General features: G+C 40.7%; 1 protein-coding gene across 9 annotated transcripts in view; it reads left to right on the top strand.

The window, feature by feature from the left end:
* LOC116752156 (zinc finger protein 177-like) overlaps positions 1–18,636 on the top strand; it is a 33,474-nt gene continuing 14,838 nt past the window's right edge. Inside the window, exons 1-4 of one of the 9 annotated variants that reach the window (XM_032628878.1) lie at positions 1–246; positions 7,910–8,128; positions 8,635–8,723; positions 10,704–10,786. In XM_032628878.1, coding sequence (XP_032484769.1) covers positions 10,729–10,786 — 58 coding nt within the window. In that variant the 5' untranslated portion in view covers positions 1–246; positions 7,910–8,128; positions 8,635–8,723; positions 10,704–10,728. The other 8 variants (XR_004349416.1, XM_032628880.1, XM_032628877.1 and 5 more) reach the window with 8 other exon arrangements.

Genomic DNA, 18,636 nt, shown 5'->3' on the forward strand with positions numbered 1-18,636 from the left:
ACAGGTCCTGGACCACAGCCCTGCCTTCCGGGGCCTGACCCAGCACCCCAGCACCAATCCGCGGGAGGAAAAAGATAACTCTCTTCTGCTCCGGGATGAAAGAAAAGCAGCCTCCGGCGTCTGCCCAACCTCCGAGGCCCCGCCCCTTACGCTGTGCGAGGAGCCTGGAAGTGCGCGTGCGCGTTTGGATCTGCGCGTGCGCAAGAAGGCGGCTGTCTTTGCTGTGTGGTCTGGCGCGGGTCTGAGGTAAGATATTCGCCTCTTGGTGTGTCCCGCCTCTGTGCGGTCAAGCAGGAGGGGAAGACACCAAATAAGAGGCTTGAGGTCAGAGGACGCTGGCCTCGCGAGCAACCTGGCCGCCCCGGCCTCCGGCTGGCGCTCCCGGGCGGCGGCCCTTCCCGCGAGAGCCCGGGCCCGCTCGGCCAGCGGAGATCCGGGCGGCAGCTCTGGGAGGAGGCGGGTCGGCCAGGCCTTGTCTTCATCCGCGATGCTCCCGATTTCAAAAGGCTCCAGAGCAACCTTTGGGTCCTTTCTCCAAAAGGGAAAGGAATAGCATCTCTGTCGTTCTCGTCCCGGCACTCCGGCCCCAATGGCCCCCTGTCCCCGGGTCCCGGTGAGCACTCGGTGGCTTTGTTCCGGCCGTGGGTGTCGGTTATTGAAGTTTGGTAAGTTATATTCCGTTGGAAAGAGAAACCTTTGCAGGTTATTAGGCAGCACGTGTGTGTGATCTAAATAAATGCAGGAGTGAAGGAATTCATATAAATACTAAATTTACCACGTCAGAGCCCTGTAAAGCCCCAAAGCTTCAAAAGTATAGGAGTCTCAGGGAAGGAAGACGACGTAGGCTGGACGAAGTTGGAATTGAATTTACCGTAAGTAAGATGAGTTTTGACGGGTGGATTTTTCTTCTATTATTGAAATAATAATTTCAATAATTTCTTGAAATTATTATTATTATTTTTGTCCGCGCTGCGCAGCTTAGGGGATCTTAGTTCCCCAACCAGGAATTGAACCCCGGGCCCCTGCAGTGAGAGCGTGGAGTTCTAACCACTGGACCACCAGGGAAGTCCCTTATCTTGAAATTCTTATCTAGAGAAAATCTGTGACGTCAATAAAACGAACATCCATGAACCCTTCATCTAGATTCACTAATTAAGATTTTATCTCTCGTTATATATATTATGATGAACCATTTAATGGGAAATTGCAGACATTCACTTCCCCCTTTAATCTTCAGCGTTCATTTCTTAAGAATGAGGACAATCTCCTACTAAGAACAAAACTGCATTGTCCACCAAGAAAATCAAAACTTTTCCAAGAGTATCTTTTATAGTTGTCCGGTTTTTTGGAGAGCTAGGATCCAAATTAGATTTGCACGTTGCATTTTGGTTTTAGATTTCTTTTACCTAAAACATTTGCCTGTATTTTTGATTCCTGCCTATTTCAGGATTTTTGTATTGTAAAATGTTGGCATTCTGATATGATGTTTTCCTGTGATTTCATTTAATTAACTTGTCTATCTCATACAGTGGACATTGTGTCTAGAGCAGTAGTGTCTAATACAAATAAAATGTGAAGTACAGATGTAATTTAAAAAATTTTAGTAGCCAAGTTAGGAAAAAATGAAGTTTTAATAATATATCTTATCTAACCCAGTTTATCCAGTTATGAATATATAGTTATTGGTGAAATTAATGACTAATGTAGCTAATATAAAATTATTAATGAAAAATTTTACATTTCTTTTGTACTAACTGTTGGAATCTGGTATGTATTTTATACTTAAGCACATCTCAGTGTGGCTGCTAAATTTTTGTTGGAAATTCTTGATCTATATTTAGCTTTCATAAAATTTACTGTTGAAAAAGTAGACTTGGAAACCCAGATTGCTCCAAACATGCTGAAAAGTTTTTTAGTAACTGGGCAATTTTATTTCTAAACTTAATTAAAAGTAAGTAAAATTAAGAATTCAGTTCCTCAGTCACACTAGCCACATTTCATGTTCACAGTAGCCACATAGAGCGAGCCAATGGCTACTAAGTTAGACTGCAGGTTTAGAGACGTGTAAATTTCCTAGGTGATGTTGTGTACTTCATATTGTATCCCATCAATATGGGATCAGGAGGCACATAAATGCAAGTTCTCCCACTGTGTATTAGGAATGCAAAGCATTTAGTCAAGGTGCCCATCTCTCTCGTGTAGTCACATTTTTCTTTTTAGTAATCTGTGGGTGATACTTGGCAATAGGGGAATAATCTCTTCCCCAACCCTTTCGATCAGTGGTTTTAACATCACTTGTTGATCTTCGCTTCAACCTGTTTTTACGTTGGGGGCTTATGAAATGGTTTTTTTTTTTTTTTTCTAATTCTGTCATTCCTTCTCTATTCTTTAGCTGTCAGTCTTCTATAAACAAGAGCTTTCCCTCCCCACTTCCCCTGCCCTCTATATTTTTTTCCCTTTCGGAGTGTCACAACATATCCCTGGATTTTTCTTTCATTCATCATATTATAAACAGTTGCTGTCATTTGATGCTCACGCTGTCCCAAACTTGGCCAGGAGGAGTCCTTTTAATTTGACTCATGTGTCCCTTCAACACATACCTATTAGTCTTTGAGTGTAAATCCCCAGTTCACTTTGTACTTTCCAGTTACAGACCTGTAATAAATGATTTCTCCTCTTTCCTTATAGACACCAAGGTCTCTGTGATGGGTTCAGTGCTACTGGGGTATAACTGTATCTAGGCCTTTCAGTGGTTATCTAAAAAAATATATACATACATGTTTTTGAGACAATTGAAATCAAATTGTATTTATAATTTTATATCCTCCTTTTCATATAAATTATTATGAACATACTCTCATATTGTTATTCTTCAAAAACCCAATTAAAAATATATTTTCTTACATTGTAAGTTCATACTCATATTCCTAGTAAAAATTTAATATGTGCTTTTTTCTTTATTTTATACTTGTATCTCTTTTCTCTTATTATAAAAACCTTGGTTTGTGATACCATTAATATATTGTTTTATCCAACAGTATGGGTACAGTAGTTTCAAAAATTATAATACCAATATTACTAATGGTAGACTTGCTCAATAAAGTATTAAGTTACTTTGCATTTTTTGTGCTTAATGGTTTATATTAAGTATATGCAGCTCATAGTACTGTGCTCAAATATTTGTATGAACTCTAAGTCTTTTCTCTCATGGTTTTGTTATCAGTTTGATACACTACTATGTACATATCTGTTTACATTTAGTTTTAAGGTTTGCTTCCTTTCTGAATTAACTTATTTTTTTAATTTATAAAACTTTTTCACGGTTCAAAGTTAAAACTGTATAAAAAGGTATATTCATAAGTCTCACATCACATTACCACCAGTAGCTAACCATTTCCATTTTTTTAGTTTCTGATTTAAACTTTCTCAAAATTCATATATATATATATATATATATATATATTTCTTCCTTCCTTCCTTTTTACCTTCACATGAATGTACTTCTTTCCCCAATTAAACTAAATACTGGAAATCAATCTATATCAGTTCATAGTGATTTTCCTTATCCTTTTTTGTGGCTGCTGAGCCCTTTATTAGTGCATGTATGGTAGTTTAGTCAACTAGCGTCCTATGGATAGAATTTGTGTTGCTTCCAATTATCCTAACCAAAGCAGCCTAATAACAGTAGGAGCAAACCTGTAGTGCAAAAAAACCCAGATTTTTTGACTCATTGTAGTGAGGGAGACTGCATAGCAGAGGAACTGTGGATGTCTCAACCAAACAAAGCAAAATGTATACTTATGGATTCTGAGAATTGTGACATTTAGGTGAAATTTAGAGGGAGCAGTAATTTGATAGTCTCAAAGCAAAGCAGGACTGTGTTAAGGGGTTAACATCAGGTCTGTACTACAAACAACCCAGGCTCTTGTTTCCTTGGAAACAATAAAATTAAGATAGATGTGGAATATTGTGTCCAGAAACCCTTTATTTGAAGCTCAGTTCCAGGTTTTTTTTTTTTTTTTTGCGGTACGCGGGCCTCTCACTGTTGTGGCCTCTCCCGCTGCGGAGCACAGGCTCCGGGCACGCAGGCTCAGCGGCCATGGTTCACGGGCCTAGCCGCTCCGCGGCATGTGGGATCTTCCCGGACTGGGGCACGAACCCGCGTCCCCTGAATCGGCAGGCGGACTCTCAACCACTGCGCCACCAGGGAAGCCCCAGTTCCAGGTTTTTAAATCAAGACTCCTTCTTGATGTCAAATATCAAAATAATGATGTATATCCTCCAGGCAAAATTGGGATGTTTCAGTCTTACTGATACAATTTCAAACAGTGAATCTCTGATAGTCTCTGATTTTACAGAACAAAGTTTCTCAGTGAATAAGAAAGCAATAGTAACTCTGTTACATATTCTTTCATGAGATGGTCAGTCAAGTTCTGCCACAAGGGGAGACTGGAGGCCCAGGAAAAAACAAAGTTTATTATACTGTTAAGTCCTAGAGGCGAGGCAACATGTAACCATGCAGGGTGATGTGGGAAAACACCAGGATGGTCAAGAGGCAGAAGGCACAGGAGAGAGGGGAAGGTTTAGGCCACTGCCTTTATTGGGGTTTCTATGGGAAAGGCAAGGCAGGGCAGAGGAAACAGCCAGGATTGACTGCTTTGAATAATTTTGGCAGGCTTTGGGTATACGAGTGGTCTCTAGTTGCCTGCTACCTGGCCCCGGGTTGTTTAAGGCAGAGAAATATTGCCTCCTACAGTGGATGGGTCTGCTGGAGGTAAGTATGGTTCTCGACTGGTTAGTTTACATATCAAAGTCATGCTCCAGGTTGAGTCCTTTGTTATTTCTCAGAGTTGGCTAGTCCCAAGAAGCAGTCTCCCCAGCCAGAAAGGATTTTTTCAGATGTCAAAAGTCATATAATATTCAGAAAAAGTGTGTGTGTATGCACGCGCGCGAGTGTCCAATACAGTCGGTACTCATGTTTTGATGAGAGTAAGGAAACCAGGGCAATGATAGTAGAGACTTTTAGACAGTGTGGCGTAAGTGCCCCTAACCAACACAGAAAACATTTTACTGTGATAATGGAAAGGAGAAACACAGGTAAAGTACGAGGAGTCCTTGTAGGCCAGCCCATAATATAAGTTTCCCATTTATATTGCATTAGTCAAGAAAATAAATCTGAAATTTTTTGCAGTCCCTAACAATATCTTAGTGGAGTTGTAGAGTAGATTAGAAATACTCTCATATCAGGGTGACACATCTGGCGGTGGTGTTGGAGGGGATGAGCTGATAAGTTAGTAAAGTACATGTAAAGGTTGGTGGTTGTGTGTGGAACCAAGGGGAAGGAGTGCTGGTGGCTGCAACGCAGAAGGTCTTGGTGGAAAGTTGGAGGCGGTTAGTGGAAGAAAGCATCAGGGAGTGGGTGGCCCTCTTCCCAGAGGGTCCAGGCGTTTCCCAATATAAGGCACGTGCCTCCTGGGGAAAGCAGTAATCTCTACTAATTCCTTTCCTTTTTAAAATTAAAACTTTGTTTTTAGAGCAGTTTCAGGTTCACAGCAAAATGGAGGGGAAGGTACAGAGAGTTCCCATCTGTCCCCTGCTCTTCCCCCAGCCTCCCCCATTATCAGCATCCCCCACCAGAGTGGTACATTTGTTACAGTTGATGAACCAACATGGGCACCTCATAATCACCCAAAGTCCGCAGATCACATTACAGTTCACTCTTGGTGTTGTAGATTCTGTGGCCTTGGACAAACACATAATGACATGTTTCCCTCGTTACGGTATTATGCAGAGTATTTTCACTGCCCTAAAAACCCTGTGTCTTGCCTATTCTCCCTGACCCCCACAATCGTTGACAACCTCTGGTCTTCTTACTACTACATACTTTTGCCTTTTCTAAAATGTCATATAGTTGGAATCACACAGTCCATTAATTTTTGGAATGATATCGATACTAGTGACCTCTACCAGATTTCCCTGTAGGCATGGAGTGTAGGGGTGTATGTTTTGGCAGAGAGCAAGGAGTATACGTGGATCGTGGGCTAAGCAGACAAGGAACTCAGAATCATAATAGAATTCCTAATATCAAAGGAAGAAAAGCACAAAGTATCCTATGTCCAATCTGTGTGTTAGAAGAAACAGTCCCTGGGGTTTAGTGTCAGGGTCAAGTTAGCCCAGGGGGCAAAGTCATCTCCAATGGCGAGATCTCAGACTGGGGTGATGTCTCCTGGGGTGACGTCATCTCTGGTGGTGAGCTCCTGGGCCAGGGTGATGTTGCTGAGTGTGAGACTGGAGTATCCTTTTCAAGTGGGTACCTACTCCAGTTGATGTGGATCTCAGCTTTTGCCATGTTTGGTTGAAACACTGTCTTATTTGGAGGGTTTGGGCCTCTGGATTGTAAACCAATGAAAGCACCCAGACCAATAATAAGTCCACAGTTACCTAAACTGTGGTGTGTAGCTAAACTCGACAGGGTTTTTAGTTTTTGAATGAAGTTTAGGCTCCCATATCAGTAGAACAGCTGCCTGGTCTTTGGGACAATCTATGGTTAATAGATCCCAGTGGAGTACACCCCCTCAATCTGGCCTCCAGCCCTTATGGGATAGGGCAAGATTAAAAAAAATTATAAATATAGGTTAAGGTTTGAGGCAAAATAGAGACCTTTTCAGGTTTATTTGTTGGACTGGAATTTAATGAATAGGAATTGTTCAGGAGACTATTAAGCATCTCAGTTAAACCAGTTATTGGGGTCATGAAAGTTCTATGAATACCTTTTCCGAGAGCCCAACATTGTGTATTCTAAGCAGTGAAATGCGTGTCTTTGTTACTAGCAGTAATGCCTATAACTCCAAAGGGAATAACGAGCATCCTGGCAAGGCCTTGTACTGTAGTCTTAGTTATATGTAAAGACATGTGATGTTGATTTATATTTTCGGTGCCTGTGAGGCAAGAGATTGCCAGAGTTCTGTACCATGAAATAGGACAATTTTTAGATAATAGCCCAACAGTTTATAATAAATGTGATGATGGGACCATTTGTTGGCTAGGGCATCCAGTGCTGAGATGACTGCCTGAAGTTTGACCAAGTGTGTTGTTTCTTGGGTCCCATCCTTTATTTAGGGACATCATGGCTAAGGAATGGAAAGCAGCAACATTCCATCAGGCTCCATTACATATGATGGTTAACAGTGTCATTTGTATAGTCCTCCAATTCTCATTGCTATTTACTCAGTTAATCCCAGGGGGCTTCCTAGGTAGTCAAGGGTCTGGGGGAGGGGTGACATCCTCCAGCACCATGGCATCTGGCAAGAGACAGGGGAGGCCACCCCTCCTGAAGGTGGAATATATGAAAGGGCCCAGATTTGGTTCCCTCCTCTCATAAGGAGGCCTCAGCAGTTATGCTGTGTTTATGGGGTATTGTTTCCATGACCCAAAGTATAATGGAAAAGTGGTTATGGAGGGTCGCAGGCTCAAGGTATGTGAGAATGTCTGTTTCCAAGAAGGTATGTTGACAGCAATTACTGTTTATAATGTACAGGCATACCTTGTTTTATTGTGCTTTCCTTTATTGTGCTTAACAGATAATTGCATTTTTAAAAAACTGAAGATAAATTCTCATATTGGAGAATAACGGTAACCTCAGGAGTTCAGGCTTTTGAGACGGAGTAACCTGCATTCAGACTCTGGCTCACCACTTCTTAACTGGTGATCTTGAGCCAGTTACTACTCCTGTTTGAACATAAGTTGCCTCAACTACTGAATGACAGTAATAATAACTGTTGATAATCATATGAGCTTCCACTGTGTGTGTGTTCTGGCACGTAATGAGTACTCAGTAAACTGCAATTATTATTTATGTGGTCTACAGTTTCTAATGACTTTCACATAATATAACTTCCATCTTCTACAGAGAGATGGCTAATGAATGATGCTTGATGACAGATGAGAAATGCCTCCTGCATAAAGATTGATGGTATGAGGCAAGACTCCTACTTAATCAAGAGGAATTGAGATTAACTTATCCATTAAATTCAGAAACTGTCTTGAAGAGACTTTGGGAATAAGACATGTTAAGGCAGATTTCATTAACAGATTCACAGGATGCCAGCCATTGACCTTTTCCCTAGTGGTAAGTCCTTGTTGATGCTCCTTTCAGAGACCGTGCTTTAAGTGGCCTGTGAGCAGCCTGTCTTGTGGTCTGGGTCTATGCAGTCCTGCTTCTGGGCTGTCTAGGAGGGGACTTAAGTATATAACAATATCGTGTTGTCTAAATCCTGGGGCTTGGGAAAGAGGGGTAAGTATGCCTATTTTTGTGGGAGAGGTTCTGCTTAATCACATGAGTTATTATTGTTAGCCAAAAAATTCCCCAACAGTTTTACTTCTCTGGTCTTTAATTTCTTTATCTGTAAAATGAGATTAGATTATTAAACTCTTCTTCTTGTTTATCAAAGCCCCAAATCCTATTTCTGACTTCAGATGAGGCGGGCTATAGGGCATTTTATGGCAGCAGTGTGTGTGTGTGTGTGTGTGTGTGTGTGTATGTTCACTTAGAATCAGTGTGGAGTGGCTGCCAGGCTTGTGAGTACAGAAACTGTGGGCAGCCTGGATTCTCAGGTTTTGTTTCTTCTCCTCAAGGTTGTCTTTCTCAAGACTTTTTCTCTTGTCATGAGGAGAAGTCAGAAGGGGAAAGGATTGTGACTGGGTGTCTGACAAATTATTTTCAGGTCAGTAGGAAATTTATTCTTTTATAAAAGCACATGCTTCTTCCTACGAGGCAGATATGTTTCTTAGTAGTGAAACAGAGCTTCTGTTTCAAATAGGGCCTGCTTAGGGACCGAGTCCCGAGTTAAATTTCCTCAGGTCTTACTTAGGGCCTTTCATTTACACAGGAGAATGATACTATCACTCCAGTATTTACTAATTCATTCCAGTATTTACTAATTCAGTCCAATTCATCCATGCTGATTGTGTGCTCTCATTTTGCTATGATAGACAGGGAGCCGACATGTGCCTCTGAGAATTTGTACTGTCACTGGAGGAATAATTCATTTACCAGCATTTACTGTGTCTGTAATGTGCTCAGGACTATGGCTAACCTGTCAACAGAGAAAAATGAGACCAGAAGAGGTCACAATCTAGTTGTGGTGAGATACGTTCAGTTAGGTGAGAGAGGTGCTCTTAAAGCTACGTAATTGGATGAAGTCACCATGAATACGTCCAGGTAGAGAGGAGAAGGGGCTTGAGGACCATCAAGCCCTGGGGTTGATTATGGAAGAACATAAAACCTGTCTAGGCTTTGAGTCTCCCTTCCTCTTTCTCCAGGGAACATTGATGGAGATGGCAATTGCCTGATGCCAGGATGTTCCTCTTGAAAATGAAGATCTGTTCATTGTATTGGCTTTAATTTTTCTAGGATAAAAGGCTTAGGACTTCAAAATTATATATATAAGCTTGAGCTTGGGTTTTAGGCAAAAGACTGGCAACCCTTTTGGTGCACAGTGGGGGAGAGAGAGAGAGAGTGTGTGTGTGTGTGTTTGCATTTTAGTTTTATTTGAAAATTTACTGGTTTGATGAAGTGGACATGAACAATTTTGTTGCTTCTCAAGTTACACCTGACAGTATTTGGTATCCCTGAAGAGCAGAGTCTTGGCCCCTTATTTATGGAAGTATTTGTCATCCCTTGCATGTTCTTCTTACATCCGGCATCTTTCTCTGAGAGCAGGGCACCAGCTATGCAGACCTGGTCTGATCTTTCAGGTGGAACAAAGAGGAAAGCTGAAGAAAATGGAAGAGTTTTCCAAGTGAGGGAAAAGGCACATGTGATTCTTTATGAGAAAGAACTGTAATCCATGAGAGCTGCAGTCCATTTGGAAATGTTAAACAGGAGTCTTGAAGAATTTTTTTCCTAAGGATGCTGAGGTCATTTGGGTTCTGAGGTTCCTTGGGTACCTCAAACTTCCCTTTCTCTTCAACTTTTCATTCGCCTTCTTAAACTTCCTTTTGGCTTGACAGTAGGATCTGTCCCATTTTTTTTCTTTAAATTTTGCATTTGCATTAAGCTCTTTATCCATTTCCTTTCAACGTTGTTTTCCTGATTATGCTGCTTTCTGTTCATTGTCAGTCTCAACATTTATAGAATCATTTCTTAGTAAATCACCTACCAATTTGACCACAGCACCTTATCATGCCAAACTCTTAGTCCAGCCAAACTTCTTAATCTTTTTTTTTTTTTTAATAAAATTATTTATTTATTTTTGGCTCCGTTGGGTCTTCGTTGCTGTGCACGGGCTTTCTCTAGTCGTGTCAAGTGGGGGCTACTATTCGTTGTGGTGCACGGGCTTCTCATTGTGATGGCTTCTCTTGTTGTGGAGCACAGGCTCTAGGTGTGCAGGCTTCAGTCAGTAGCTGTGGCTTGAAGGCTCTAGAGCGCAGGCTCAATAGTTGTGGCGCACGGGCGTAGTTGTGGCGCACAGGCTTAGTTGCTTTGCGGCATGTGGGATCTTCCCAGACCAGGGCTCAAACCCGTGTCTCCTGCATTGGCAGGCAGATTCTTAACCACTGTGCCACCAGGGAAGCCCCTTTCTTTTTGTTTTAAAATGTATCTTAAGTCAATGTTTGAAAGTAAATACACATTGGCCTTCATTTTTAACATCTTCCTTCCATTTATTTCTCCAAGAACATAATTTTTTTTAATCTTATTTCAGATTAGGAGATTTGTCTTAATGCCAGATGGTCAGCACCGCGGTGGAATATTTTGGATGGGAAAAAATCCAGTGTGGTGGAAATGGTAAGATTCACAAGATATAATTCTTTGCCTTCCACACTAGTGGAAAATTAGCAGTTCCATAAGATAGGAAAGCTGCACGATAACCATGACATATTTGAGACTAGTGTCATTCACCTGTTTTTCATAGTCTCTGGGCATCGTGAATTTGGCAAAAACTTTAAACACCCCTCACGATATATTTCTTCACACAGAGTTCACTCAGCTGAATATTCCCATATATGTCATTCAGATGAAGTTTTTTTCTTTTTTTTTCTTTTTTTTTTTTTTTTTGTGGCACGTGGGCCTCTCACTGTTGTGGCCTCTCCTGTTGCAGAGCGCAGGCTCCGGACGCGCAGGCCCAGCAGCCGTGGCTCACAGGCCTAGCCGCTCCGTGGCATGTGGGATCTTCCCGGACCAGGGCACGAACCCATGTCCCCTGCATCGGCAGGCGGACTCTCAACCACTGCGCCACGAGGGAAGCCCCAGATGAAGTTTTTGATAAATAATTTCATCTTGATCAATTATCAGCTAAACTCTATAAAAATCCCTTTGAAAGTAAAGAATACAACAAAACTTTCTAGCAGAATGATCACTTCATTCTGCTTGAAAGCACTGAGGGTCTGGAACCATGCATTGCAGTGAAAATGGAAGAAAAACAAAAACAAATTAAAAACTTCAGCCATACTAATTTGTTTCTTGTATAGAAAAACAAGGCAGAGGGGAAAATCTCTGAATATAACAAGGTTGGAAAACTTTTTAAGTCATCATTAATCTCTTCATCAACAGGAGAGAAACTACACTGGAGAGAAATCAATTTTAACCATTGTGAAGAAGCCTTGAGTGAACACTCATGCCTTAAGGCTCAAAGGAAAACTTACATTAGAAAGAAAACTTGTGAGTGTTATCAGTGTGAAAATGCCTTCATAAAGAACTGTGCCCTTGATCTACACAAGAAAACCCATTCTGGAGAGAATGCTGCTGAGTATAATCGGTGTGAAACAGCCTTCAAACAAAATTTACACCTGGTTCACAAGAAAACTTACACTCAAGAGAACCCTATAAATGTGCTGACTGTAAGAAAGGATTACCTTCTTCCTCGTACCTTAGGGAACGTTTTTTTTCATGGTGGAGAGAGGACGTATGCTTTTAAAGAACGTAGGAAAGCTCTTTAACATTCTACAAACCTTTTTGTACATATGCGAACTCACTAGAGAAATATCCTATGAGTGTAAAGGATGTGGGAAGACTTTCACTCAATCTTCATGTTGTTCAGCATTTAAGAATTCACAGAGGACTGATGCCTGTGAAATGTAAGAAACTTGAAAAAGGCTTTTCTTATTCCCCAGATCTTGCTAAGCATATAAGATTTTATACTAGAAACACTGTGTTTGTAAGGAGTGCAGCCCAGAGTTTACTTTTCTCAAAACAGTATTCACATGCGAATTTAAACTGGAGAATGTGGAAAAGCCTTTGTTAGTTCCTCATACCTTACTGTACATATGAAGAATTCACACTGGTGAGATGCCTTATCATTGTAAGGAATGTGGGAAAATGTTTAGTATTTCATCTTGCTTTAAAAGTCACCTAGAAACTCACCCTGGGGTAAAACCTTATAATTATAAGCACTGTGGGAAAGCCTTTATTTGATTCTCATTTCTTATTCGACATTTAAGAATGCATGGTGTAGGGACTTCCCTGGTGGTCCAGTGGTTAAGACTACGCTTCCAATGCAGGGGGCATAGGTTCTATTCCAGGTTGGGGAACTAAGATCCCACATATGCTGGTGTAGCCAAAAATAATTAAATTTTTAAAAATTTAAAAAATAAAGAGTGCACAGAAAGACCTTTTGAATGTAAAGAATGTGGTAAAGCATTTAGATAATCCGGGTACTTTAGTCAACATAAAAGAAACACATACTGGAGAGAAGTGTATAAATGTAAAAAATGTCATAAAGCCTTCACTATTTCATCAGGCCTTACAGTACACATGAGAACTCACACTGGTGAACAACCTTTTGAATGTAAGGGATGTGGGAAATCCTTTACTCGATCCACATGTCTTATTAAACATTTAAGAACTCACAGTGGGGAGAAGCCATATATATGAGGAATATGGGAAAACCTTTAGTAATACTTCATGCCTTTCTGAATGTATACACATTCACATTTGAGAGAGAACTTAACGCTTGTAAAGAGTGTGGGAAAGCCTTTGATACTTTCACACTTACTGAACATGTACTAATTCATAGTGGAGGTAACCTTATTGTAAGGAATGTGGGAAGCCTTTTGCTCTGCCTTATACTTTAATATTCAGCTGTGAGTTCACGGGTGTGAAAATATTACGAATGTAAAAAGTATAGGATTTTTTTTAGTTTTTATTCTCTGCTTTGGGAAAGTATGAAAGCACACATAATGAGAAATCCCCTGAATGAAAGGGATATAGGAAAGCCTTTGATTGTTCTTTGTCATTAGGAAACATGATTCATACTGGAGAAGAACCATAAATTATAAATATAGGGAGTGTGGAAAAGGCTATGTTAATTTATTGTAAAAGTCACACTGGAGAGATTATGTATGAATGTAAAAACAATTAGAATGCTTTCAATGAATATCTTTTATATATTTTTTATAAATAAAAATCCTAAAAAGTTTTTTTTTTTTTTTAATGAAAAACCTTTGTTACAAAGAGGTTTTTAAATAAGACCTTGGGAAAGTTTTGGAGTACATGTTTTCACTTACTGCATACAAGAAAATTGATACTGGGAAAGAAAACCAAGTAAATTTTTATTTAAATGAGTTGCCTTTGTGTGTTTTTTTTTCAAGGTAAACCCATACTTTTAAAGACTAATGATGTTGAGGATAAATATGGTCAACTGATCTTTGATAGAGGAGCAAAGGAAATGGAATGTAGTAAATATAATTCTTTTCAACAGATGGTGCTGGAACAACCAGACACCCACATGCAAAAGAATAAATCTAGACACAGGCCTTGCACTCATCACAAAAATTAACTCAAAATGCATTGCAGCCCTAAGTGTTAAACACACAACTATAAACCTCCTTGAAGATAACATAGAAGAAAACCTAGAAGACCTTGGATGTGGCAATACTTTAAAAAATATGACATGGAAGACATGATCCATAAAAGAAATAATTGATAAACTGGACTTTATTAAAATTAAAAACTTCTGCTCTAAAAAAGGCATTGTTGAGAGAATGAGAAGACAAGCACAAATTGAGAGAAAATATTTGCAAAAGACACAACTGATAAAGGACTCTTAAGACTCAATAATAAGGAAATAAACAGCTGATTAAAAATGGACTAAGACCTTAATAGACACCTCACCAAGGAAGATATGCAGATAGCAAATAAGCATTTGAAAAGATGGCCCACATGAAAAAAAGAGACCACTACAAATCTATGAATCTGTGAGAATGGCCAAAATCTGGAACACTGATAATGATAAATGTTGGTGAAGATATAGAGCATCAGGAAATTTCATTTCATTGCTGGTGGGAATACAAAATTGTACAGCCACTTTGGGATACAATTTGGTGGTTTCTTACAAAACTAAATATAGTCCTACCAAGTGATACAGTATTCACACTCCTTGACATTTACCCAAGTAAGTTGAAAACTTATGTCCACACAAAAACCAGTACATGCATGCTTTGGGGTTTTTTTGTTTCTTTGCACATGAATGTTTATAGTAGTTTTATTCATAATTGCCAAAACTTGGAAGCAGTCAAGATGTCCTTCAGAAGGTGAATGGATAAACTGGCACATCCAAACAACACAATATTATCCAGTGCTTAAAATGAATGAACTATCAGGCCATGAAAAGACATGGAAGAACCTTAATGCATATACTAAGTAATGCATATTACTAAGTGAAAGAAGCCAATCTGGAAATATTACATACTGTATGATTCCAACTATATGACATTCTGGAAAAGGCAAAACTGTGGAGATCAGTGGTTGCCAGGGATTGGTGAGAGTGATGGGTGGAATGTATAAGCAAAGCACAGAGGATTTTTAGGGCAGTGAAAAATACCCTGTATGATACTCTAATGGATATGCGTCATTACAGTTGGCCCTTGAACAACAAGATTTTGAACTGCATGGGTCCATTCATATGTAGATTTTTTTCAATGAATATGTACTACAGCATTACACCATTCATAGGTGGTTGTATTTGCAGGTACAGAACCCAGAGGGCCAACTGTTAGGTTGTACTGATGTTTTCAACTTTGAAGAGGGTTGGGGACGCTAACCCCCATGTGTTTACAGTGGAGCTGAGAAAGGCGAGTGGGCACTTCTGCCTCAAAACATCCTGCTTTTTTTCCTTGAGCAAAGCCTGGAGTCCACAGTTCACATGATACTGCGTTGTCAGGCTGTGCTCATTATGTGGTGAAAGAACCTAGCCTCCTTAAAATATTTTTGGAATGGAATGTAGATTAATATTTTTCCGGTTTAAACACATGCTTCTAGTCTTTAATATTAGTAATTAAGTGCCTAAGATTCCTGGGCCCTTCTTTACGTGGGCAGATATTTTATAGAACCGATCTGCCTGAGAGGCATGGTCAGCTGGGAGGGGTTGAGCTTTTAAATACAGATCTCCAGATATGGGTGATTCCATTAAATAATAAGGATCCTCCTAATGATTAAGTTTTTTTATGTCTAGGCAGATGTTTTATTCATGGGGGTTCTAGAAAAGGCACAGAGAGGAAGCTATTGAAATTTTTAAAATCCTTATTTCGGGCTGTAGTATTTCTAACTGTAGTAACAACAACCCCAAAGCACCTTAAAATCTGTCTTTTCTCTACTACCAGATTTCCGTTTTAAATCATGGTTCCGGTTATGCATATTTAAGAATCAGCCCTCTCTTGGCCCTGATAAAATCCATTTCTTGGCGGGTAGCTTAAAGTGCTGATCGAGACTGTTTTTTTGTTTTTAATACCAGGATAATCATTGTTTAAATTGGAGTCCAGACAAAAAAGTTCTCTGACTTCTGGGGGACTTGCTTTGGTTAGGAAGGGGAGGGGCAGTGACCCCGCAAGAGAATCCATAACGGCTGAGTAGTGAAGTTTGGACTCCTTTTCCCTTCTGACTGCTCAGTCTCCTTTTCAAAACCTTGGGGACCTCTACTTTTTCCATCGAGGAGACCATATGGAGTAAAAGACCCGGGCTCAAGTGCCTGCGCACCATTTTACTTAAATGTGCAATCAAGAGTAAGTTACTCTACTTGATAAGCCTCCTTCGCTTAAAACAAACTTGCCTGCACTTCGCCTCAATTCTGTGCCCAGGCTCCCTGACCAGGCGTCAGCCACTCTCTCCGGGCCCGCCTCCCAGCCCCGCTCCCCGATCGGAGTTCCGGGGGGTACTGAACCACTGGAGGCGGGAGCCTCAGGCCCGGGACCCGAAGCGGAGGTGCGCGTCCGCTGGCGGCTTGGTCCTCAATAGCTGCTTCGCGCATCTTACCCGTTTCCATATCCGTTGGCGTTTGATCCGGCTGGGCCCAAGTCCAGGTTCCGACCACGAGTCTGGAAGGGCCGGTCGATAGTGGGGAGGGGTCATGGGTAAGGTTTACGGCGCCAGCTGCTCCCGGGCCGCGGGGCCTCCTGCCGGGCTTCACGCGCGACTTCCCGCCCGGGGCCTCAGGACGCCCCGCTTGTCCTCCAAGCCCCGACCCGTTACATTCGCGCCTGCTGGGGCCGCGGCTTCTTCCCGTCTCCCAGACGACTGCTCGGGCGGTCTGTCCCCGGGAGGAGGCGGGTCTGGAAATAAGGGCAGGGCGCGTCCGCAGGGTCTTTTCTCCATCACCTGTCTTCCCCTCTTTAAAAGGCCTCCCCCAAGTCTGACTACTTTTCCTTAAGAAGATGCCCTTTCTTGTACCTCATTTTCTTCCGTTATGACATTTTTTGAAGTACTCATCAGTTCACGGAGATCTGCCCTTTTTTTTTTTCCTTTGATCTGGCTTACAGTTCTCTAGTGTGTGGAAGCAGCCTAGTCCACTATTGGTGGACGATTGAGTTGTTCCCATCTGAATGGGCTTGTGCATGTTTCTTCATATTTCTGTACTTAGGACTTTAAGGTCGATTTTTAGAACTAAAGTTGTTGGGTCATGTGTAATATTCCTAGATATTGCCAACTGCCCCCGTTCTATTTTGAGCGCTCAGAACGTGTATTTTGCATCCAGCAAGTTGCACACCTCTCTTAGTTTTCAAATAATCTTAACCTATAGATGATTTTGGATGTTTACATATCATCCATGAATGACAGGTTTATTCTTCTTTTACAGTCCTCCAACCTATCATGTCTCCCCATCCTTTTCCGCTCTCCCCAACTTACTGCACTGTCTGTATCATGATTAGTAGAAGGAGCCACTTCTTTTTCTGTGTCTCAAAGGCCTTCAGCTTGTATCTAGTAAATTGAAATGCTTGCTCTATGTTTTCGATACATTTTCAGGTTTAAAGACATTTCCTTCTATTCCTCTTTTCCTCGTTTACTATAATTAACGTAACTAAAGTGTACAATTCAGTGAATTTTAGTGTATTCCCAGAGTTGTGCAACCATCATCACAATATAATTTTAGAAAATTTTCATCATCCCAGAAAGAAATCCCATACTCATTAGCACTCACTTCCCATTCTTCCCTACCCCCCAGGCCACCACTCACTGATCTATTTCTTGTCTTTATAGACTTGTCCATTCTGGACATTTCATATAAATGGAATAATACAATATTTTGTCTTTCGTGAATGACTTTTTTCACTATAATGTTTTCAAGGTTCATCCACATTGTAGCAAGTGTCAGTACTGATTCCTATTAATGGCCAAAAATATTCTTTTGTATAGATACATCCCATTTTATTTAGATTATAACTATCAAAATGAGTGTCAAGTGGTATCTTGTGGTTTTCATTTGCATGTCCCTGGTGGCTAATAATAAGCATATTTTCATATGCTTAATGGCCATTGTATTTTCTTTAGAAAAATAGATATTTTGCCCATTTTAAAAATTGAGTTTTTTTTAATAGAGTTGGCTAAAATTATTTTTAAATCATGCAATGTTGGGTATTATCAAACACTTTTACTGTATTATTGAGATGATCATACTGTTTTCTACTTTGATCTTTTCATGAAACAAATGACATTAATTGATTTTCTAGTAAGCCTCTTGCATTCCTGGGATAAACTCAACTTGGTTCTGGTGTATTATCTTTCTCATTTTTTGATGTATTTGATTTGGACTTATTTTCTATAGACTCTTTGTATCTATGTTTATTAATGAGACCTCTGTATCATTTTGTTTTCTTATAATGGCTGTCATGTTTGATATCAGTATTATACCAATTTCAAGGAACATTCCTCTTCCTTTATCTACTTAATCAAGGTAATCCCTTTGATAAGGCAAACTGTTTTGTGACATCATCTTAAAAGTGGCCTGTCCATCCCCTCCCCTTCTTTCCCCCCATGGTAATTATGTAAGGTACTGTCATAGATTAATCAAAATGCACACATGGGGCTTCCCTGGTGGCGCAGTGGTTGAGAGTCCGCCTGCCGATGCAGGGGACACGGGTTCGTGCCCCGGTCCGGGAGGATCCCACATGCCGCGGAGCGGCTGGGCCCGTGAGCCATGGCCGCTGAGCCTGCGCGTCCGGAGCCTGTGCTCCGCAACGGGAGAGGCCACAGCAGTGAGAGGCCCGCGTACCGCAAAAAAAAAAAAAAAAAAAAAAAAAAAAAATGCACACATGACGTTTTGGATCGTGCACATTTCTGGAGTTTTGCATAAGTGTGTCTAATCCCTGAAAGATTTGAGTCAGATTAGAATTCTCTCTTCTTTGGATGGCACAACTGATCTATAAAAC

This window comes from Phocoena sinus, chromosome 3, assembly GCF_008692025.1.
Source record: "Phocoena sinus isolate mPhoSin1 chromosome 3, mPhoSin1.pri, whole genome shotgun sequence".
Lineage (NCBI taxonomy): Eukaryota > Metazoa > Chordata > Mammalia > Artiodactyla > Phocoenidae > Phocoena > Phocoena sinus.